The sequence below is a fragment of the Daphnia pulex genome, chromosome 7 (assembly GCF_021134715.1).
Source record: "Daphnia pulex isolate KAP4 chromosome 7, ASM2113471v1".
Classification (NCBI taxonomy): Eukaryota; Metazoa; Arthropoda; class Branchiopoda; order Diplostraca; family Daphniidae; genus Daphnia; species Daphnia pulex.
The window spans coordinates 3100741-3124322 of record NC_060023.1 but is presented as its reverse complement, the minus strand read 5'-3'; the positions used below and the strand labels follow the sequence as shown (position 1 = coordinate 3124322).

The 23582-nt window shown below is 43.2% G+C and overlaps 1 protein-coding gene across 1 annotated transcript in view; it reads right to left on the bottom strand.

Annotated features, from left to right (window-relative positions):
- Positions 1–3249: 3249 nt before the first annotated feature.
- Positions 3250–23582, bottom strand: part of LOC124196664 (discoidin domain-containing receptor 2-like) — a 33243-nt gene continuing 12910 nt past the window's right edge. The window contains exons 2-16 of the mRNA XM_046591820.1: positions 18970–19175; positions 17926–18031; positions 16271–16392; positions 15897–16006; positions 10903–11045; positions 10519–10703; positions 10290–10417; positions 9745–10111; positions 7967–8455; positions 7446–7747; positions 4932–5161; positions 4603–4839; positions 4444–4536; positions 4229–4373; positions 3250–4146 (exon numbers count right to left, since the gene is read on the bottom strand). Coding sequence (XP_046447776.1) covers positions 3835–4146; positions 4229–4373; positions 4444–4536; positions 4603–4839; positions 4932–5161; positions 7446–7747; positions 7967–8455; positions 9745–10111; positions 10290–10417; positions 10519–10703; positions 10903–11045; positions 15897–16006; positions 16271–16392; positions 17926–18031; positions 18970–19093 — 3093 coding nt within the window. The 5' untranslated portion in view covers positions 19094–19175 and the 3' untranslated portion in view covers positions 3250–3834. The remainder of the gene's footprint in view (positions 4147–4228; positions 4374–4443; positions 4537–4602; positions 4840–4931; positions 5162–7445; positions 7748–7966; positions 8456–9744; positions 10112–10289; positions 10418–10518; positions 10704–10902; positions 11046–15896; positions 16007–16270; positions 16393–17925; positions 18032–18969; positions 19176–23582) is intronic.

Sequence of the window (23582 nt, the reverse complement as noted above, 5' to 3'; positions counted from 1 at the left end):
ACGCTTTTGATAGCTGATTTTTTCCTCTTTTTTAAGCCTAGCGGGGATTAAAAATATTGAGAAATAAAGAAGTGCAAAAACAAAAAAAAAACGTCAACTAGTACTACTCTCCCCTAATGGACAGGGTCGGTAAAAATAGTAAAAATGATTTTAAAAATTCAATTTTTCTACAGTTTATTCTTGGTAGTGTAATGATTAACTGTCATAAGTTTTATGAAAATCTCATGGTTATTTGCTTAGATATTAAAGAAATAAGAATTAAACGATTTCCCAAAATATTTACCCTTTCTCTTTCTCCCTCTTCCGTCCAAGGGAAGAAAGAGATTTTGAGATATGGCACCACTGGTGAGGGGGAATCGATGGGAAATAAACGGAAAACTTATAATTCTTGTTTTCATTTTCAATTTCATTACTATAAATGAAACTTGAAAAATGTGATCTTATGATCACAAATAGAGCTAATGCAGCTCTGTATTTTAAGAAGTTTCCCATCCTATAATGTTACGTAGATACCAAATGACAGGCCTCCAAAGTAAGCCAATTCCCTACTAGGCCTCTCGGCCGTACGGATACTTAAGCAACGCGATAAAAACAACATGTCGCGTTGTTGAAAAATTAAAAAAAAAAATCACATGATACCCCGCCCTAATATTAACCTTTGAAAAAAATTTTATTGAATTCCACCGAGAATTCTATTTTTGGGAGCGTTTTGAAAAACGCGTTTTCCCTACTGATCCTCTCAGCCGTACGGATACTTTCGGTACCCACTGTACATTTTTCCCTATCTCTAAAAAAATGAAAGCATGAGGAAAGTATGGTAAGATACGTAGCAATCGGAAGCAATTATCTGACACAAAAAATTTTTTTTTAAATAGCACACTAAAACACAAAATCCACTTTGTATTGGGAAAACACACTTTCAGCCAATACAGACAACGCAAAACAACCAAAGAAAATGGCGGACATCGAAACAATTGACACGCCAAACCGCGATGTGAATTGCCTCTATGAGACAGCAATTAGTTAGGTTTCGCTTCGATGTGCAAACAAAACGTGTAAACATTTGCTTGTCACAGCGCCTCTAGTGGCCTGACGGTTCTGGAACGCTGGGTTCATCCAGCCGTCAGAAGGGGTAGGGTAACCTCAGCCGTCAGAAAAGGGGAGGGTACATCTAGCCGTAGACTAGATAGCAGCCGGGATTCCCCAGCCGCCAGAGCGCCCCTAGCGGCCTGACGGTGCAATAGCGAAAACCCTATTCGAGCATGGTAAAAGAGGGGACGGTATGTTCACGTACTAGAAATTTCCCATAAGGCTGGATCCCAGGTTGCCACGATGAATGGTAGTGACACCAAGCGGATTTTCTCCAGAACTATCTGAACACGTATTTTTTTTCTAAGTCCTTGCGAAAGAAAACAAATTCGGATTTTGTTTTTAAAAATGTGAAAAAACTCGCATTTTTTACAGAATCAAGGTATTCTTTCAATTTCGCTTTAAAAATATAGAAAAAAAGGAAAATAAATAAATTATTGTTGATTTGAACCTACGTCATCTCAAATGGGAGATGGACGTTCTTCAAACTGGCTACCAATTGCTTGAAACAATTCAAAAATTGCTAATCATAAGCCCTTTTTGGAAGCACAATTCAACAAAATACGACTCAGGAACGCAACGTTTGGTGGCAGCACCATACATCGTGGCAAAGGACTTTGAAAAAAAAACTGAAAACCCGAGGATCTAGCCTTATGGGAAATTTCTAGTACGTGAACATACCATCCCCTCTTTTACCATGGTCTGCCCGACGACCGACGCCGCTTGGCGCTGCATTAGCGTGCCAAGTTTCCGATCTCAGGACAAAGTTCAGTTTCTAACTACGGATCACACTGTGTATATATACTGTATGTACGGTGTATATTTACACCCTATTCCCCACATAGCACACTTCATCCGCAGGATGTCCGAATGAGAGCCGCATATCCGATTGACAGCCAAGTCCCGTACGGGAAGTTAAATGGATTTCCAATGGCTATACGTATTGGTTGTCCATGGGATGAGCAAAAACAACCTCCTATTGACATTCATAATACATCCAAGTAGGCCTATAGATATTTAATCGCATAAAGTAATTTTCTTCGAAGACGTTGAATTTTTATGTGTTTTTACAAAAAATATCAGCCGCAAACTTAAAAATTCCTTTAGGTAGAAAATTGTTTTCAAAATTTTGTTTTTCTCTAGACATTGTATGGATGAGAAGAAACTTTATTTTTTAAATTAAAATTAAAAATAATATTAAATTTGCGTAATCGGGTTAAGTTAAACATAAAAATTTCACATCAGACACGTTAAAAACTGATTCCGTAAACGTTTCATTGTTGAAATTTAAAAAAGAATTATTCAGATTCTCATGAAAATGTGCTTTTATTGAAATTGAACGAAGGCTGATTTCAAAGACTTATAAGAATATGTCCGTAGAATGACTCAATTCTTGTAACTAACTAATGGCGTGACGGTTAAGGACTGGGATTCCACCCAGTCGCTCCGGGTCCGAATCCCGAAGAGTCAAAAATTTTTATAAGTAAAAAAAAAAATTCGAGTAAGAAATGAATATGGAATAAAGAAAGAAACATAGATGGCGGTCCAGTGGATGTCCGACGGATGTTTTGAACATCCGAGTACGACATCCGAAGGACTGCCCTGTGTTATGTGGGTTCGAAAATATTTTACTAGACGCCGCTCAGTCGGTGCAAATATGTCAGGAGATGAAAAAAATTTAGAGGGTAACGGATATACAAACATGTGCCTGTAATTGCTCATAAATAAAACGGAAATCTCGAAATTTAATCACTGGCGAAAGTTTTTGTTATAAAAATGCGACATCCATGGTTAGATAAATCGAGAGGGTAACAGCTATTTCGTAAAAGAACTAAAGAGTGCACTATCTCGACTCAGTAGGCCTACGCATGTTTCGGTTTCGGTTCGATGTTTTTCACTACTAGTTATTTTTTTAATTGAGTTATAAATAATGATTCTACACCCACAATCGTTTGCTTTTGGTTTAACATTATACTGTAATCTATTGCTGATTACAAAAAATTCATTTTAATTTATTTATGTAACCGCTAACGAAACAAACAAAACTGCAACTAATAAACAATAATCTATGTAGGCTTTATACGTATATAATATATATAAACCTATAACCTACGTATAAGTGAAAGTCTGAAAGATAAAAATGAGTGAGAATAACAACGGTAGGATTCCACAGAGCGATTTATGGCCAATGTATTAACACTACATTCATAAAGCGGCCAGCAATCATTGTTATTTTATACAAAAGAATTTCGACGGACAGAGTGATATAATACAAAATTAAGTGAATGTAAAAAATTATTTGATCACCATTTATACACGTTAACTTGATTACTTCTCAATTGAATACCAGCAGTGTATACTCTATCCAAAGAATCAAAAGAACCAGATTTACCCCATCGTTCCAGACTATAATAAGACACATTTCAAGTAATCATTGAACAAAACAAAATTGAAGCGCCGAATATTGACTAGCTCATCCGAACATTGTTAATGAAATAGCTAATAACTAACAGCAAAAGGTTTTGTACACGATAGATATTAGAATATATGTATAATACGAAATTGGAACATATCACAGCAGAAGCAACCGTTACGTTTCTCACCGAGAATTTGTGACGCTGTTGATATGCAGGAATTGAATATTTTCTTGTATACGTGTTGACGAAAACTAAAGATGATGAACTAAACGCTCGTCGTTAGAGTATACAATACATTTTTGCATGGCTTCAGTAGCACAAGGTTTTTCTACGCAGTGGGAGAGTAGCCAAGGTTCTTGCGCTGGAGGAAAAGGTGGATTTCACGGAAGGAAGGCCGTTCGGTGGGCAGTCGCCGCCAGCATTCGCACATCAGGTCGTAGATATCGCGAGGGCAGTGCTGTGGTCTCGCCAGGGAAACGCACGGTGGGGCGCTGGCGATAGTCCCCTGCGCGAACCGTTGCAGATTTTCGATGACGGCCTCGTCGCTGAGTTCTTGATAGGGACGCTGACGGGCAAGAACGAGGATCTCCCACAGGGTGACGGCAAACGACCACACGTCACTCTTGGTCGTATATTTCCCCTGGATCACACCATAATTTCCAGACGTTAGAATTGAAACCCCATAACATGTTTGCGTTATTTGTTGTTGTTATTTGGTATACCTGTATGACGGATTCCCATGCCATCCAGCGGACTGGTAAGCCGAGTGCTTGATTCTCGGAGCGATAATAATCCAATCCATATATGTCACTGTCGGTCCCAAAATCGCAGATTTTGATCTGAAGCCCTTTGCCTACCAGGCAGTTCCTGTTGGTTTTGTTGTTGATAACATTGCGTTATAATTTGCAGCATTTTTATAACATTCGAATGAAATTACCTGGCGGCCAAATCGCGATGAACGAAATTTAGCGACTCGAGGTAGCGCATTCCAGATGCGATTTGACTGGCAATAAATATCAGACTTCCCATCCTATTGGGAAAAAAATTTGTAAATTAAGTGGGAAATGAATTTTAACTCCAATGCGATTGTTCGTACGTTAATGTTTCGTCCGGAGTAGAAAACGGTTTAGAAATGTTGTTGCGACTATCAGACAAATTAATTTGCTGATCCGGGCGGAATCGGTGCAGCTTCAAGAATTGGTTCAAATCGCCGTAGTCCAAATACTCAAGGACGACACAGAATGGCTCTTCCGTCGTGCAGACGGCCAGAACACGCGATAAATGAGGATCGTCCAAGGCGGCCAGTAGCCTCACTTCCTGGTAGAATCCCGACCTGATTATTTGTGCGAGAGAAGGGAATAAGTAGAAATGATCGGTTAGATGATGTGAGAATGAATTGATCAAACGGAAACAGATATGATTTACTTGTCTTTTTCCGACGTATTGGGAAGATATTTAGCGGCCACCAGTCGCCGTGAAGTGTAGACGGCACTTCCGTACTCGGGGATGTGCTCGGCTTCGGCTTTGTATACCGTGCCGAACGCCCCATTGGCGATCCGCTGGACCAGATGCAGTTTGCTGAGAGATAATTCTGGGATCATCAGTGATTCGGCCCTCGATTTCAGGGCGGATAATAATTCTGCCCGGTCCGCCGGCTGTAATAAAAAAAAAAAAATAATTATATTATTGGATTAATTTTCGAACATTTATAATTAGGTATTACTATTAAATTTGGTTCTAGAAATGGAAACAGGGAAATAATAAGCTTTCTTCAAAGGGTGCGGATTCAGCAGAAATGTCAAAATTGAGATGTTTTATTTGCTACAATTTGCATTGAAATGAGCCAACTGTTTACTTTTCACGGAATAACGCAGGGAGGTGGGCCCTGAAGGGAACGTAAAAATGCGGATTTGTTTAGAGTCTAGACGGTAATCCAATTAAAAGGGAGAACTATTTCGTTACCGGCCCAGTTACTTGGGTCTCCAGTTGGTGGCAAAGTGACTTGACTTTCTTAGCTTTTGTCAATAAAAAATGTTCCAGTCAGAAAGGCAAACTAGGCGTCTAACGTAACCAGAAACCAACGGTTGACCGAAGACCTCTGTGGAAATAAAAAAGGACGCCACAAAGTCGCGGTTTCCAATCAACAACAAACCGCTGATGCAGATCGTGGTCGTTCGTAACGACACCCTCAAACGGATAAAATAAAAACTGGAGAAATTAAAGGCGTATCGGAATGGCTGGTTTATTGAAGCAAAAACGAAACCACATTTTTAAAAATGGTGAAACGATATTAAAATTTCAGTGGAAAAACAAACAACCCCAAGAAAGAGAATTGAGGCGAAGAGTTGTTGAATAAAAGAACTTTTGATGGCGCCATCGTCATCTGTGCGCTATGTATCTAGCGCACGTCACTCACGATTGGTTCTTCCGGTAAAGGGTGATTCGGTGCACATTACTAACATTTCTCTTTATTCATGCGGTAATTCCCGAGTCGACTGATGCCAAGTTCAAAATATACAATAACGAAGCCTATGAATCGTGTTAGCCGTATAATATACGCCGTCGTGAAAAACAACCGAAGCGATTGGAGGTTTTCTTACACGCCGCACCGCTGCGAATCCCGAGAATCTTTTAAGTTGCAAAGAGGATGGGTCAAAAACTCAAAACCAGTTTTTCTCTTTTTCTATTTTACGGGGTTGTAAACGTCCAAGTGAGAAGAGTGTCGTTATTTCTTCTTGTCGATCAATGGCGCCGATCTTTTGACTGTGAGATTCGAAACTGTCCGCAACGACTTTGTTTCCGACACTGAATGGCAAAAATCTCACCTCTCTGTCTGTTCGTTAAACCCGCATCTTCATCACTGCTGTCGCGATTTTACTCCCATTTACGACTACATTTTTATTTCATTTTTTGAAGTAATGTTATAAGACTTATAACAGCTTTGGTTTCGAGTTTCGTTTCTTTTGAATTTTTTTTCAACTTAAACAAAAGTGTGACTACTTTGTTCATTCAACTCGTTAAAAGTTAGAGAGTTAGAGTTAGAAGTTAGAGGCAATCAAATGAAATCGCTAAGCGAGTCAACGTTAAACCAACTAACTTAATGAGTTTTTTTTTATTTCAAAAACTAAAATCCCATTCTCCATATATGTCTAATAGATCATAGATAGCCGCAAACTTTGAAAAGGACATCAAAAATGTTCCCGCAACTGTCGACTTTCCATCCCAATTGAGCTGAAAACTCTTCAGTGCATGACATAACATGGAATCTCGTGGTCTTCTTGACTCAATCAACTAGCAGCTCGTAATTTTTTTTTTTTCATTTTCTACCGTATTTTTCTAGGATTTTGTAATTCAAAAATTGAATTTTAAACCACAAGTTAAGGCCTTGACGTATTTTTTTTTTAATTTCGTTCCAAGCCCGTTGGATTCCAATTTCACGTGCATTGACGCTTTAGTTGACGCAGACCCAGCGCCAGCCCCGAGAGTCTCTCGTCAATAATCCAACACAACTGGAAAACCACGTCGAAAACATTAAAAGAAACGATTCCAGTAGTGGCCACTTTTTTCTTCTTCTTAAAGTCCATTACGATAATCGATTTATTATGCTGATAATGCGGCTATGTGCCTAGAAGCAGGGAATGGAAGGTGGAGTGCTGCATCGCGTGACTTGGATGTAGACCCATCAGCAGTGGGGCTTCCGTCAATCAATATTGAGAGAATGGGAGACTGTGGCTGTCTCTCTAAGCACAGGAAAGACATTAAACTCTCTCTATAAAGCTAGACGGCTCATTCGTTCATTCTCCGGATGTGGCCCAGCAACCCCACCTTATACTATACACTCTGTATCGACTGAATCGGACGAGGATTATACCGCCGAAGAGACCCGCGGCCATTGGGAATGAGGGAGCCTGCAATGATGCCCTGTTGTTTCTCTCTCACCTTTTTCAATGGGCTGGATTCGCTGATTCCGTTATAGTGCCCGATCTGCTGATTATTGTTCTTGCCGGATCCGAGGTGGACCGACGCCGAGGACGCCGAGCCGTTAGTGGTGGTCGAATGAGACGATGAGGCCAAAGTGTCGATTTCGATCGCCATCGATGGAGGGGAAGCGATAGGCAATTTGGGCTGATGCGGATGCTGTTGTTTCTGTAAAGCTGGCTGGATCAGTAGGGGCTGATGGGCGGCGCTGCAGCTGCTAATCCCGCTAATATCCGGCACGGCGTAGTCGTACGTGTCTGAGACTATAAACCATAAATCGATCATCGGGTTATTCCAAAGTAAGATTAATGGGTCCGTAGAATAGTTTCGGACGTCGTCGGTGGGACTCACGGCCAAATGGTTATACTGCTGCTGGCCCATTTAGAAATGCCGCGAGCACTCATAAAAGAGCAGCGCTTTTGATTTATGACGCAACTTTGGCTTTTCTGAGTCGCCGAGTTCTTTTGTTTTCTTGTCATTACCTGCGGATGTGTTGGTCTTTTTCATTGGCCCCTCAGTTCCGGCCAGCAACAGAGTGCTGTAACTATAATAGGGCGAGAAGCGCAGGGCGTGATAAGGCTCCTGATATTCGGTCCTTGTCAAATGGGCGCTGGCCGGCGAGTGAGGCAGCAAGTACTGCGAGGCGGCGTCCGAGCGCGACAAGTCGGCGCCAATGTTCCCATACGGAAGAGAATTGTTCTTGTTGTAGATCTTTCCCCGATGATGTTGCATTAATTGATCCTCGTGGTGTTCACCGACCGATCCGTCCAATAGCCGCGGACTGGGCTGACTGCCGACCTGGGAGGCCCAATTCGCCTTGTCCGGCAACGGACTGCCGGAGAGACTTTTGCGTTGACGCCGCCGCATCATCATAAAGAGGATGGCCGCTGCCAGCAAGAAACTGACGGCCACCAGAACACCAACGATGATGGCCATGTACGTTTGGTTTTCTCTGGTCGGCGGACTCGTCTCTGTCAATCGAAAACAAAAGAAAATTAAACTTTGTGAAATTTAATTGCTTTATAAATTATAACATTATTGCATTAAAACTTTGCAAAAAAATCTTTTGACCCTTTAAAAGGAACATCGGTGGAGTCAAGAGCACTGCTGGGAAATTTTGTTCAAAAATTTAACAGTCCTCTGAAGAAAGAAAACAGTTTATGTTTTACGTCACTAGCAATAACAATGCGCTGACCCTGCCTGCTTCGTTAGGTTTTGTTCTGGATCTTTGGACTATTTCAGATCTTACATGCGTTTTCCGTTTTTTCTTTTTTGTTATTCCTTTAACGACCCATTCAAAACTGTTTCTCATTTTTCCCCTTTCCTTATTATATTGCCAATAATATTCGAAAAGAGACCCGGCCGAGTTATTGCTTGTGAAAAACCCACAAAACAAAACAAAGAAAAACCAAAAGTTGACGGTGGTGGTGGTGGTCGGACGGAGAAAATATGCCTCTTTGAACTTTCATGAACTTCATCGTCGTCTTCGAGTTCCGTCTGTTTTTCGTGAAAACTTGGCTGACATAAAAGAGAGAAAGAAACCCTTTGCTATACCGTAGTTTGCGCTTGCACGCATATTTATGTTGAAATTCTTTTTTTCTTTACTGCGCTCCCGCAAGGTTTTTACCGAGTCGGGAATGTCATGAACACAGAGATGATTTAATAGCAGCGCCAAGAAAGAGATGGGGACCCAGATGTGAACTCATCGGGGATGGATTCTTTTGCCTTGGCGAGAATGAGTAAGAAAGTCTAAGCGGCCGGATGTCGCCTTCCCGAAAAATGAATGTTCCGCTCTCCGCCGCTCTCTGACGTAGAGGCTCGTATTCATATGCGAGGGAAACTTTTCCAACGGTTATGGTTTTTTAAATGACTAGGAGGGAGTGAGGGAGTGGAGGAGGGGGTTGTTTCGTTACCGTTCACGCGCTCTGTGTTTACCAATTTCAAACTAAGAAAAAAAAAATGGGGAAAAGGAGCTAAGCTTGGCACGAGAGGGTAGAAAATGGATCGTTTACTTTCGTTCCATATTCATGGATTTCCTCTGTCTACTTTGTTGTAAACACATCAATCGCCAGAATATGGACAGCATCAGTAATATTTTTCTATGTTAATCATTTTTCCCGTTACGATGGCGAAATATTAAAAAATAATTTCTCATTTTGTAAGCTAATTCATTTAATTCAAATATCGTGAAATCAACGCTAAATGGTGTAAAACCAGACCGCGCCTTGTTTGATGTTTGCTCATAAAATATTTTCGTTACCGTTGGTTTGATCAGATGATCCGGCGTTGATCCCGACATCGTGACCGGTTGGTGGGAGTGGCAAATTTGACAAGGGCGGATTGGGAGCGGCGGCTGGCGGAGTGACGGGACTGCCGTCCACTTCAGTCGTGTAATTCCTGGCGGCAATTTCGGAGCGAAACGACACCTCACTGATGAGAATCCAACGAGCCGGAGGAGCCGGAAAGGACAAGCGCAATTTCACGTAGCGACCGACTCGGTGGTGCAACTTGACGCTAATGTTGCGTGAATTCTCGAATATGCGATCCTCGGGAGGGCGGTAGATGATTGGCTCACCAGGGTAGACTTGTCCCCCAACGCTGAAATGCACTTGCATCTCGGAAAAGATCTAATAACATTTAAATGAGTGGATGGTTCAAGTGTCGTGATTCATTTTGATGGCCGTTTCAAATGGTGACTGATTTGACATTGATTTGAAACTGATACGGCCAGAAATGGTGTTGAAAGTGTCCCGTTATTTATTTTGCTGATACGAAAGGACCAACCGAAAAACAAAAAATTATTACCTGAACGTCTTTGGTAAACTGATTATTGGCGAAGATACTGAGCGACGTAAAGTCGCGAACCGTGTCGAACTCGAAGACGATCTCAACGGGCTGTCCGCTGCGCGAGTCATTACGCCATCCAACCCAACCTACAACGGCCGGATCATAAAAGTTAAAACGACGACAGCGAAGAGTCAAAGATGACGGGGACGACGGGGAAAGTAAACTGGTACTTTGCGCTTATCTTTACCTCGATCTTGGTCGTAGTAGCTGGCTTTGAAGTTATCGGGACCGAGTTTGCCGTCAGTCAGTTGACCGAGTCCTTGGCGCAATAAAGAGCCGTCCCAGATGCCGTCGTAAGAAGCGTCGTAGAATTGCCAGCCGGCTCCTCGCTGGTCTCCCTGCGGCATCAAATAGCTGGCAATTCCCTCAGACCTTCATTGGGGAAAACGACAACAAAATGAAACATTAAACGCCATGAATATACAAACGAGAGAAGGCTAGATGTATATTCTGCACGGTATGTTATATGGCGCAGTTAAAGGAGACACTCAAAACTTGGTAAAAAATAAAATAAAATAAAAAAACGAAAACGAATGCATATCGTGCGAGACGACAGGGAAATATTACGAACCAAGGGCATCCGTAAATCTCGACTCGCATGCAGACGGTCCGTCGGTGATGGCTGTAAGGGAAGAAGCGCAACTTGCGGGCGATTAGCACCGGGTCCAATTCGCGTTTCTCGGCCACGTACGTGTTTGTATTTCCAGCAATTACCTGTTAAATTAAACAAATACCATAATATTTAAAAATTATTATTCTCCAAATCAACATGTTTTATTGTCAGACAGTTTGAATCGTTCATATGAGGAGAAAATATACTATTTTCAATATTTCATCTTTGTTTCAAAAAATTTCTCAAGAGAAAAGAAAGAAAATCAAACGCCGATGAGTTCTGACGCAGAATTCCCGTGTGCTTTTCGTTCGGGAAACTTCCCTGAGCCACTTGCCTTTAGGCAGTGGCGTGTTGACGTTGGAGAAAGGAAAACAAGGCTGTGTCCGATTATTGATCGTGGATTGCTGGGCTCTGCTAGAGCCAATTGTTTACACGAATCGTGCTATAGTTTGCCTCGTTCTATTCTGTTGATTAGCGGCAAAATACACTTATCCCTCACCCTCAATTCCAGCTCATCCTTTTTGTGCGTATACCTACCACCGTCCAAGTTGAGTGTTGTACACGTATACGAGAACAACAATCGCCGTCGTCATCGCCGTCGAAAAGGCACGACGCCATCAAAGTCAACTTTGTTCGTTGTTGATGATATCTGTTGGGATTATTATCCCGTGAATCTCGGCCAAAGTTCGGGTATACGACGCCACTTGAGTTAGGACCTAGTCACACGCAACTCTTCCGTCATCAATCTAGCAAGGCCGGTGAGAAAAAAGTTGGCGACGTTGGGAAGTCGAGGAGCGACGGGGGGACGAGAGAAAAAGTTCATTGTTCCTTCCATAAAATTCTCTCCGCCGCGCCCAGTGAGATCCTGTGGAATTTTTGGTTGCCGCATTTTCAGGTTCATGTCAACATTTTCTGTTTCTTTTTTTATAGGAGTTCCAGGTTTTCGTGATGGATTTCGGTGGTGGAAGTAGTCCGTGTTTTCTGGGTAGGATCGATGGCGGGCAACTTATTCCCGTGAACCTCGGTACCAGGGCGCGCGCCGAGTATTTCGTTAATAATCTAGAGCGTCGGTTAAAGGGATGGAGGGATGACGTGTCGCTCATACAGAGCGCAGCTTTTCTCTCGCTCCCTGCGCCTCGTATTTCTCCGTCCGTCTTGGTCTGTTCAACGCAGAATTCCCCTCTCCTTTCTTCCACGTTGGCTCCGGCGAGCGTTGGGAATTCCGACAGAGTTGATTGGCCATCTATGCAGCACATACGTCTAGGGAGAGAAATGAAGGCCGTTCTTTTGATTCATTAGCCAGCTTGTCTTGCCCCCCTCCATATAATAAACGTCCCCATACGCATGTGGGCTATCCACAATCCACTCGCTCTGCCAGTCACCCTGTCATCCAGCTCTCATTCCCCTGGATGGCTGGATGGCAGAGTCGGAGAAGGAGAAAGTCAGAAAGAGCGAGAGTGCGAGACATTCGTCGTTGACGTCCCGTCACTTCTAACTATTCCGACTAGAGTTTGACTGTAAACACATCTATGCGATGTAAAAGGAACGGCAGCAATCCCTAATAGATCTCGCTGCGGCTGGCATCGAGCAGCCACTTCTCGGCGAACGCTCGGCGGGAATCGCGGAATAGATTAGTCGTCGTGCAAGAAAAGGACGGCTGCATTGCTGCGTCATTGAAAACCTTTGAAACTCTCAAATGCTCAACGAACCCCAAGAGGGATTTCAATTTCACCGAATTTCACGACTCGTGTCAATGTTTTCAACACAACTATTGTTTGGGAAAAGTTTTTTTTTTTTTCTGTACGTCAACCTTTCCTCTTCAAACAATTTTGTAAGACGCATAATTGTAATCAGCTAATAGCCAAATGCCCCATTCTCATTATTCGATTTTATTAGTTCTTGGTCTTCTTGGAAAAACAGAAATAACTGCGCGATCAAGTTGATATGGAAAAGAAACCTGAGTGAAAAGGAACTTCTGAATTGCATGATTCATTATCCAATTTTTCTAAATCACATTTTGATTCCCTGTTTTTTCCTGCGGGTTTATTCTGTCCCTTTTTTTGTTCATCTTTTGTCATCGTGGAAACAATTTCGAGGTGACATTGTGGTTGTTGTTGTTTCCCCCCTTCAAACTCACAGTACTATTTTCTACACCCCACCAAAATAGAATGGAGAATGATTTGAAGCTTCCGGTAGTTTTCCCTCTTCCTCTAGTTGTCTCCATCGTCTTGTTTAAAAAATTAAAAAAAAAACACCCCAGAATCACTTTGGTATTCTTTTCTGTTGTTGTTTTCTTTTTGTGTTTGTTTCTTTTTCCCTTCCTTTCCATCGTGTTTGGGAAGAGACGAGAAATAATTGAGAGTCTAACGTGTACGACTGTGCGTGGCTACTTGAAAGACCGGCGCACACAAGTGATGGTTACTAACCCACCTGCTGATAATGACTGCAGCAGGAAAGTGAAGCTCATCAACAACCTTCAACTTCCTTTTCTTCACTTGAACCTTTTTCAATATTTTTAAAAATATTCTTTCTACCCTGTGTACATCCTTGGCTGAGCTTGGCTGAGCTTGGCCAAAAGTCGAAACATTCGCATGTTCAAGCGACCGAAAAAGGTAATTAGACGTGCTTGGCTACCTGAAAAGATTTCACGACCGTCATGGTGAGAGCAGAATGACTAATACGATCAAGCCAGGTGTGGAACAGTAGACGGTGAAGAGGGCGGACAGTCGGTGCAGTGGTTAGATTTTGGTGCACAATGGCAGCGGAGACGGGAAAGAGCTACTTGCTTGTTAAGGGCATCTACTCGATCAGTCGAGTCATCCACCAACGGTCATGATAAGACAAGTGGAAAACAGACGGTGACGTTGGGACTGTGATCGATGATGTCCAGCGGGATGCGACGGACTGAAGGCCAATACATTAGACAGTCAACAGTGAAATGTCTAAACGATTTAGCGTCGAGGATGGGCTCTTGCGCTAGTTTGTCCACTTCATCTTGAACATGTTTGGACGTCTCTATTTTTAGTTTTGAATTTTTAATAATTTACGGAACTGAAAATATTTTAAAAAAATCCAAACGATGAGTGAACAAGCCAAAGCAGTTTGAGACATGACGGGGCGATTTGATTTGATTTTAAACTATTCCCCAATTCCTTACGCTATAATAGGCACTTCAATCAGTTGTGAGAAAATCAGAAAAAGGAAATGAACTGATTGCCCGTTTCGACGGTGAGAATGAGGGAACGAAACGCTGCATGAACGTCCGACCGACAACAACCGTACACATCCATGCTGTTATTAACATTTTCTTTTTCCATTCTATTCTTTTTCGGTTAGAGAAACTGTGATTCAGTCAGAGCTGCACACCGCATAATAAGAGACGACAACAATAAGGAGCTGTCGTTTCTGTGTCCTACTGCCAACTGTCACAATACAGTGCAGGAGAAGCCGTTCTCACGAGAGATACTGGACTCGCACGTTGAACAAGGAATCCCGTGCGAGAGTTGAAGGTGCGGTTTTGAACGGCGTCTAGCTTCCCAATTATCGATTACTTATCTGGAATATGTTATTCCATTTTAGAAAATAAAATATTGTCTCGCGATGATTACCGCATTTAACGGCAATATTCGGCTGGACAAATTTTTTTTTAAGTTCTAATAATTTACTTGTAGTTAGAAGATGAGAGTTAGGAGTGTCAACCCCCAAAAAGGGGTGGCTTCAAGAAGAGATTGTCGTCTGGATATAAGAAGAAGATGATCGCCCTTTAATCATTTCCGCTCCTGATCCCGCCCTACTTTTCTTTCTTTTTTTAGTAGCGTAGGGATCGGCTCTTTAGATAAAATACAAAACAAGTTAACAACCCAACACTGGAAAGAAAAACAAGACAACCATCAAAAGTTGGGAAAGCACGAACGCAATCCATGGGATGGCGACGATGGAACACGCAAGTGTCGGCAAACTTGCAACGGACGTAGATAAACCATCATCCGTTTAACTCGCAACCCCCCCGTCGATCTTCAATCTCCTCCCGGCGTCTGCAGTGTAATCCGCGTGAGATAATTACGGGTTGTTATACGTACAGCGGGCGTGAAAAGAAGGGACTCGGGCCAGCTGCTTCTGTGCGTCATCCGTTGGAAATCAAAGAAGTCAAACGAGGACATCCAACTTTTCTTTCTTTCCACGCGAATGAGAGAGAGCCGAGGGATAACAATCAAGATTGCAGAAGAAGAATCAAGTAAAGGGCGACGAATACGACGGCGGAAGGAGAGACTGTGCGAGAAAATGGAAAAGAAAGGAGTTGGTGCCCTTTTGGCTCTTCCCAATCGAGATTTCCTCACACCCTCATCATGTGTTGTGTAGTGTTGACTTGACGTGACTTCTCATCTATATAATCACGTAGCGGCTTCGTGCTCCATTCTGATTCTCTGCTCTTTTCCTCTTTCTATTCCTTCTTTTCTTTCATTCGCTTTTTTTTTTCTTTCTTCTGTGTCCTTCTATGTCATCGTGGACCTTTATCATCTCACAGTCTGTGAGAGTTGCAGCAGCCGGGAAGGAGAAAGGGCCGTTTCGGCGGAGTACTGTGCCACTGCCACTAGTCAAAGAGGAAATGGGAGGAGATGTGACGGTAAAGAGAGAGGGGGGAAGTTCCACGGCCCTTTACATACAGACCGTAACGATCAAAAATAAATTTATAGATAAAATATAGAAAAATAGATTGGGATCTACACACTGCGTGGCCGGGGAATATCGTGCCCTTATGTTGCAGCACTTAAGCCAGTACCGTATATAATAAATGATTATTAAAAAATCAGTTTATAGTCTGATATTCAATTGAATTTCCCCCTATACTTCTCTCCTGGTTCAGACTTGGGAAGTTGGTTGGCAATAAAGAAAAGATAGAATAGGAACGGCTGCAAAGTAATGGAAAGCAGACTGCGCAATAAGAAGCATACCTCTTCGCCTTTAATGTCCTTGTAGCGAACCCATTTGGCCAACGATTCCCTCCAATATTCAAGTAGAAAGTGTTCAGCGAATTCTTGTCCTTGGCCGTTGCCGAATCGTCCTATCGAAAGAAAGGAAAACCGAATTAAATAACGAACCACATTAAAAAAAAGAAGACTCGTCAAACATTAATTTGTGTGAGGATTGTTTCCCTTCACCTACTCTCTTTCTCTACTTAGTCACTATACCTTGATTTTCGTTATTGTTCTGCTGCCGTAAAAATAAAACAGTGGCCCCAATGCAAAATTACAAACTCGTACAAACCAACTTTTCAGGTTTACTAGTTCCCAGCAGCAGCTTCTAATTATTCCCTCTTTGCCCTTACCTTGGGTCTCGACAGCCGTGATGACGTGGTCCGTCTTCAAGTCGATCTCGAGCCAGTCTCGTGGCTGATGAGTGGCCTGTTGGCGAGGACACCACGCGCCTCCGTTCCTCTCCACGCGCACTCTGCACATAATAAGGAAATCAACAAGAAAAGAAGAGAAAACAGAAACAAATTATTGGCATTAGTCGTGTTTGTTTGCGTTTATATTTTGTTGGATATTTATTTCTTGTGATGGCCGACTGATCGTGACGGGAATCATCACAAATCAAAACAGTTGGCGGCCCAACAGTCTACCGAATTCCTCCTAGTTTATTTCTGCCTGTTGATGGACGCCATCAGTCACTGGTCCACCACTATTATGCACTCGATTTATCAAGTCTTTCTGGTCCTTTCGTCGTGTCTACACGATGATGTGTACAACACAAAAAAGTGGGGTCTGCTTCGATGACTTCATTTTCGTGATCGTTCACAGATGAAAATTGCGCCGAGTCAGCCGAAACTCGAGAAAGAATAAAAGGATCGGGAATAAAGGCGCTGGCTTGACCATAGAATGGAATCGTGAGACCGGCAAGGGCAACATCACTTGATTCTGATGGTGTTGAATGCAAAAGCGACAAGAAAAACCAGGAGACCAATGGCATTAATTCTGTTGGAATTCCCGTCGTCTTCATCGACGTGTCTCTGATGTTGGTTTTAGCTACATGACTCGGTTCATTCCCAGTTTTTCTGCTTTCCTCTCATGCTGATTGTTTACTTTTATACAATTTTCCGACTTGGGTTATTTTGTATTTCCACGGAATTGGTTAAATATTTTTTTTTTAAATTTAATTCTATTCAAAAGAAAAGGAGAAAACTAAATTTAGCGGTTTTCTTCCACCGGGGCTGAGTTACATGTTTGGTTGTTTGTGTCGCAGTCACTCTTGTCCCTGGAGCAGGATCGTAACTCGAGACTTACTATTCGACCCACAACATCTGGTTAGTGTGAGCTGCCAATTAGCGATCAATAGCGTCGTCCTTTTCAAAAATCAATTTTAAAGTGAGTAAAAGCTTTGCAAAAACCGATATGATATCGAAGAAGATATAGAAGAGTCTTTTAAAGTTGAAAGTTGGAAATGGAGTCCAAACGGAAAGATTGGAATAGTCATACAAAATTAGCGTTTCTCTATCTGTTCACAGCTTGAACGTCAGCGTCGAATGATGTAGAGAGTGGCTCGCTGTCGAACGATATCGAGTTTGACATGTTGTCATCGCTGTAGTGGAATGTGCAACGCTACACTGCCCTTCTACTTGTGTATTCTTCCGGTTTTGATCGATTCCAATAACCTCCAAATCTTCGAGAGATGACGTCAAATGACAGCGAAGAAGTTACCCGTCACCCATCAACTTTTTCCAGCTTGAGCTTATTTCCTAGCAGAACGAATCCTGTCACCAGTATTGAAGAAAAAATGGAAGACTAAAAATTGTAAGATGAGATTCGCGTTCACTCGACCAGTTACTAACGTTTTCGTCTTATTTCCAACAGATTTGGAATCTGAAATCTTTTCACTCTCATCTCTTAGCGAATTTCATTCATTCAGCTTCGGAGGATACTTGGCTGATCCATGAATAATTCAGCAGAGGGAGAAATTCACACATTGAAAAGTGAAATGTAGTACCTGGCGTTGTGCGGTCCGACGCTGGCGCCGTCAAACGACGAGCTGGCGGCGATGTCTTCGTCGCGTATGGCTCCCGATTCCATGCCCAAGGCGCCGACGCATTGACCTAATTGAGTCGTTCGTGCGAGATGCGAAAAGGAGACGACAGGAACCCGACGACAACCAAAAGACAAAAGAAGTGAATTAATAAATATATGGCGCTGTAGAGAGAGAGGAAAAAGAAACATGAAATAACAAATGTTTAAAGAAGAAATTGTATAGTCTAGTCTAATTTACTAGTGGATATGTTTTATACAGTTTGTGTCATAAAGAAAGGCGGCCGACACATTTTCTTTTATGAAAACAAAAGCCGGATTCTGCCCCATTAAGAATTCAGCCTCCGCTGACAATAGAACGTAGTTGTTGCTTTCTTTTGTTTTCCAAAATTTTGTTGTGTCTATTTCATTAAATTTCTTTCGTCGAGTCGAGTACCGGCACTCGGGGGCACACTCGAAATAGTCCAAGGGAAAACGCAATCAATGTTAATTGAAAAAGCTTGATACAACAGCCAGCATCAAGAAGAGTCTGTCAGCCAACAAGGGAGAGAGTCTGCGCTGTTGTACAACTGGACCTCCTCGGGCTCTTCGTCCGGCACTCGAGAGTCAAGATCCGAGTACAAATTAATCGACACCCAAGAGATGGGCAACACACAGCGCCTCATCTAATGAAAAAGACACCCATCCAACAGCACATTACATTCTCTTACGTATTATTTCCTTTCTTTATTTTCTTCTTCGTCGCCATATTTTTTTGTACACAGCCCCTCATCTTTTCTTGCTCTTGAATCTTTGACGTACGCGGACGTACGTCACAATGAGTTGTCACGTCCAACTTTTCCTGATTCCACGAGTAAATTAGGGCAAAGCGCCATTTAAAAACGGTCTTTTAACAAGTAAATTGCCGTGTTACATGACGAGTCAACTGACGCATCAAATAATAAGATTTAAACAAATTTCGAAAATGGGGATCCTTTGTTGAGTCTGAATTGCAAAGTGTTGTACGTACTCGTGTCGAGTGCGGCTGCTGGAAGGACGACGGTCGTGGCCATCATTACGACGATGGCGAGCGCTGCGACGCTTCCCACTCTGCAATCTCGACGACGCCGTGATGTTGGTGCGGCGCACTCCATGTCTTGGTCCGACGCCTACCGACTTTCTTCCGTCGTCAGTCTCGAAGTAGACAGAGCACGTCTCTCCTGCCCCAAACGACTTCTGGAAATTTAAAACAAAAGAGAACAAAAGATTTTGAGATTAATTACTGCACGCTAGTCCCGTTGTTTCCATCAAACAGGATGAACTTTGCAGAGGAAGGCCCATCGCAGTCGTCGAGAGGTATATATTCATAACGAACGCAAAAGGCAATCGGTATGCAAAAGGAACTCTCTCCTCTGATCTTTTCTTTGAATAGGAGGAGCTTTATGATAGAACCGCCCGACGGAGCAATCGAGAATGAGTTTCCCGCCGTTAACTTCAAATACGATCTATTTATATGCCACGGCATTCATTATCAAGTTGGCGGTGCACGTCTGATTTGCAGTCGGATCTGAATCGAAATTCAAAGTGCGCGCCTTTACAGAGAATAAACAGAAAGTCAGATGACGAGATAGAGCAGAGACGACTCAGCTGGCAGAGGTACTGCCCGTGAGAAAGATGAACAGGGTTCTACAGAAACACGAATATGAAAAAGCGGAAAAAAAAGTGAGTCTGTGAGATCGCTGCTCCTGTTGGTCGATGGGCCACGCACAGCTTCCGCTGCTTTTGGCCGTTTCGTCTTCTTCCTATATAGTAACTCTGGTCTCAAGTTGCCCGTCGCACCGCTGAGCTAACAATGTGCTGCCGCTGCTGGGCTACAACCATCATCAGAACAATCGATCCTAATCACAATGGGGGAGCCGGAGCCCCCAGACTGCTTCTTCCTCCTGCAGCTATGACCCAATCACAACGGATAGTTACATCGGGTTCGGAACGTACAATGAAGAAGACACAGAACAAAGAAAGGAAAAGGATAATACAATTTTGAAATTGAAAAAAACGAAATCATCGTTGGATTTTCTGCATATGCAAATAAACTAGGTAGGTCTATGCTAAGATGAAAATATTTATAATCAAAGAAAGGAAAGACGGGAATACATAGTCGTTATATACCCCATGGCGGGATCAATAATGGAATATCCCTACACTGTCTGATATACTACACACAGTTTGCATGTAAAACAATACCACAAGAGAAACTCGTTGGTACTGGCCTCTGTCGGGTTATTGCCATAGGAGTTGGATGCTGGGACTCGTGTCCTTGGTGCTACCACACATGCAGCCTGGCAGATGTGTTTATTCTGTATTGTTGAGACCCTCTCTCTGTGTCTTTCTCTCGAGTCTCTTTTGTTGGAGAACTTCCATCAGAACAGAACAACTTTGTCAGAAGGGCTCCTATGCCAAGTTGGAAGTTTTCCACTTTTGATTTATACTTTGATATCGATATCAAGAGCGAGACGAACAGGACCTGACTCCCGTCCCCAAGTCCTTGTGTTATATCGAACCGCCATCACGGACGGGGGCGAACGCCTGAACGAGAACTTCAAAACTCTCATCGCGCTGAGTTTGGAGAATATCAATGGGGAAAAAATCGGAGGGGAGAAGGCGCCTAGGCTATTCTCTTAAACGGGAGAAAAAAGTGTAGAGGGCTTCATATCAACCGGGTCATTTAACGGGTTGCATGAAAACGCGGACCGCTGACTTTTGAATAGGATCGAGAGTTGAAGGAGAGTTGAAGGGGCTGGATGCACAGCTCAATGTACATGGCAGCAGCTTTTTCTCGTCGTCGCAGATGCGGACGGATGCAGAGGGGAATTCACAAAGATACAAGTCCGTTTCAATAGTGCGCTGGCGCAAAGAACCTTCTGTACTTGTACACCAGAGAAGAAAAGAGAAGCGGTGCAGAAGGGTTCCCTCTCAAGAGAGAGAGAGAGATGTGTGCACACGGTTGGATCGTTTCTGGTACATGTATGCGTAATTACATATATATTATGCATCTGCCGATGTATATATGTGCACTGTGGTGGCGGTGAACAAATAGATACAGCACGGAGTAGCAGCGCTGAAAGAGGCCACGGAGGAAGCGGATTACATCTAGTACCCGTCCGCTACTAGTGAGTCTCGTCTTCTATTCATCCAGGTCATTATCCAGTATGAAAAGGACTAGTATTTCCTGCACAGAACCAAGATGAAGCAGCGACCAACAAACTTTTAATTGCCCATGTGTTTTCGGATAAAGAGATACGCGGCGGAGTGTATTATTGAAACCGCCGCCGCAATCGAATCCAGATAGACTCGAGAAACGGGGGAGCAGACGTCGGTTGGTTATGGCTTGAATTTCCCCGTCTGTTTCAGCTGACAATTTGCGTCTATGGTTTCTCTTTTTTTACGATTTTAAATGAGAGATACGACGAGGCTTGATGGGTGAAACCCGAGGATATCTTTCCCTCTCTGAAAATAAGTAGAGAAAAAGACGAAAAGAACTGATCCCTCGTTACACACGGGAACTGTGCTGAATAGAAACGAGTGTAAAGGTTCTCCGTTCAGTAGTACATTCCCCCCTCATCGCACGGCCTTTGCCTGGATCTATACGTCGCAGCACATTTACTTGCGTGTGTTATTCGAGAGGATGGATTTAGATGCCGTATATTTCTGGATAGTAGACGTGCGTATGTATAGGGCACGGTCGTATCCATTCGCGTTAAAGAAATAAGAAAATACGAAAGGAAATAAAGAGGCGAGAATCCAAAGAGCCCGCATGGGATCCACGACATCTGACGTGCTAGGGAAAGCGGAAAGCCCGATTTTTATAGATGGATCGTACAGCAGCAGAGCAGCAATCCCTCCGCTTATTCTCTTATTGTCGCCGCGTCCCTTTCCATCAATCCACCCACCCACCCCCTGGATATGCACCAATTGCGCCATCCACGTGACGGTGGACCGACTATGCCGCGCTGGATGCAGTGCGTGGAATGGACCAGAGTTTCCCGCGATCTAATACAGCACAGACATAATAAATAACAGTGGGCTGCCCAACCGACAGCCATCCCCGAGGTGCTGAATCTCGCCATTTATCCTCGACAACAAACCGACGACCACGAGAAAAAGATGAAAAACGAATAGAAGAAAAAATCCAAACTAGTTGGAATCCTATTCACGTAGTTTCGCTAGAATAGTACAAAGGAGCAACGGGATCCTTCTTATTTCTATTATGGGCTATAACATCCGATTTCTAGCCGAAGGAAAATGTGAGAGCCACGGGAGAGCGGATCAGTCGGCTCAAGAAATGAAAAGAAAAAGACGAATAAGTTTCGATAAGATGAACCTAATCATTTCGGCAAAAAATTGGAGGAGAAATATTTTTTTTTTTTTTTTTGTCAAATAACGACACAACTTGGCGGCGGTCGGATTTCACGATTGTAATTGTCCAGTTTCTCTCTGAAATATTCCTCGTCATCTCTGAAAATCTTTTCTGGAAAAATATCAACGGGCCAAGAATTTTCTGACTGGTCATTATTTATTGACGCCAAGGCGGAGAGACGATGGACATTCTCGTGTTACTCGGACGAGTCGAGCCTCCCTTGATTGATCCATGCGCGCGCGCGCGCACCTTAACACACAGAAACTCACAATCGCCCCTTTTTTTCAATAAAAGTGGGAAAAGGGGAAAGAAAAATCCTGGAAAAATCCGAACAAGAGAACGTCGCCGGAGATTTCTATCGCCTGTCCCTGTTCATCGTTTCCCTTGGCTGACTTCTCATAATTTATTCCACGTATATGCATCTATAAGTCTATGCACGGCCTTGTGTTGTGCACCTTCGACCAGAAAGAGTCTCCCTCCTTTTGGTGGTGGTGGTGGTGGTGCATCTGTCCCCCCTCATTTTCGTCGTCGGTTGCTGTTACCTGGCCGGCACTTGGTGGCGGTCGATGGAAATTGAAACGCGCGCGACCCGTGTCAGCTAAAAGATGCAGTCGGGATAAATAGTCGCCGTGTCCTCTTAGTCTTTTCTCGTCTTTTCTCCTTTCATTCCTGAGGCTGGACCCCTTTTTGCGGTCGAGGGAGAGACGGAGAGGAGGGCCATGGTCGTCTCCATGGATCCGTGACCCGCGAGGTATTTTATTTTTATTTGGTTTTTGTCCGACTTTTCCACCGTGTGTCGTCGTATCTTTCGATGACGTGCCAATGAATATTCCAGCATTTATACATAAACTTTTTACATAATCGGTAAAGTTATTCCCCTTTTTTTTTCTTTCCTCCCTGGGCTGTTTAGATCCTGGCCTATGACCGGCCAGTCGCTATTACTCCTGGACCGTTTTCCCCCTGCGTCTCCGGTTCCCATTTTCCGTAACCCCCGCAGTCGAAACACTCGACGACGGTCGTTTTCTCTCTCATTTGACGTTAAACTTGATCGACATGATGTCAAGAGACTGAAGAGAGCTGGAAGAGAGATGGTCGATTCAAAACCGCTCCCTCCTTCCCTCCATCCCTCCTTCGCTCCTTTGCTCCGACGTGTACCGGACAGACGTACAGTAACTTTGCTCCACTGTGGTCCTTTATTCCCTTCGCTTATACAGTCGAGCCTCCCT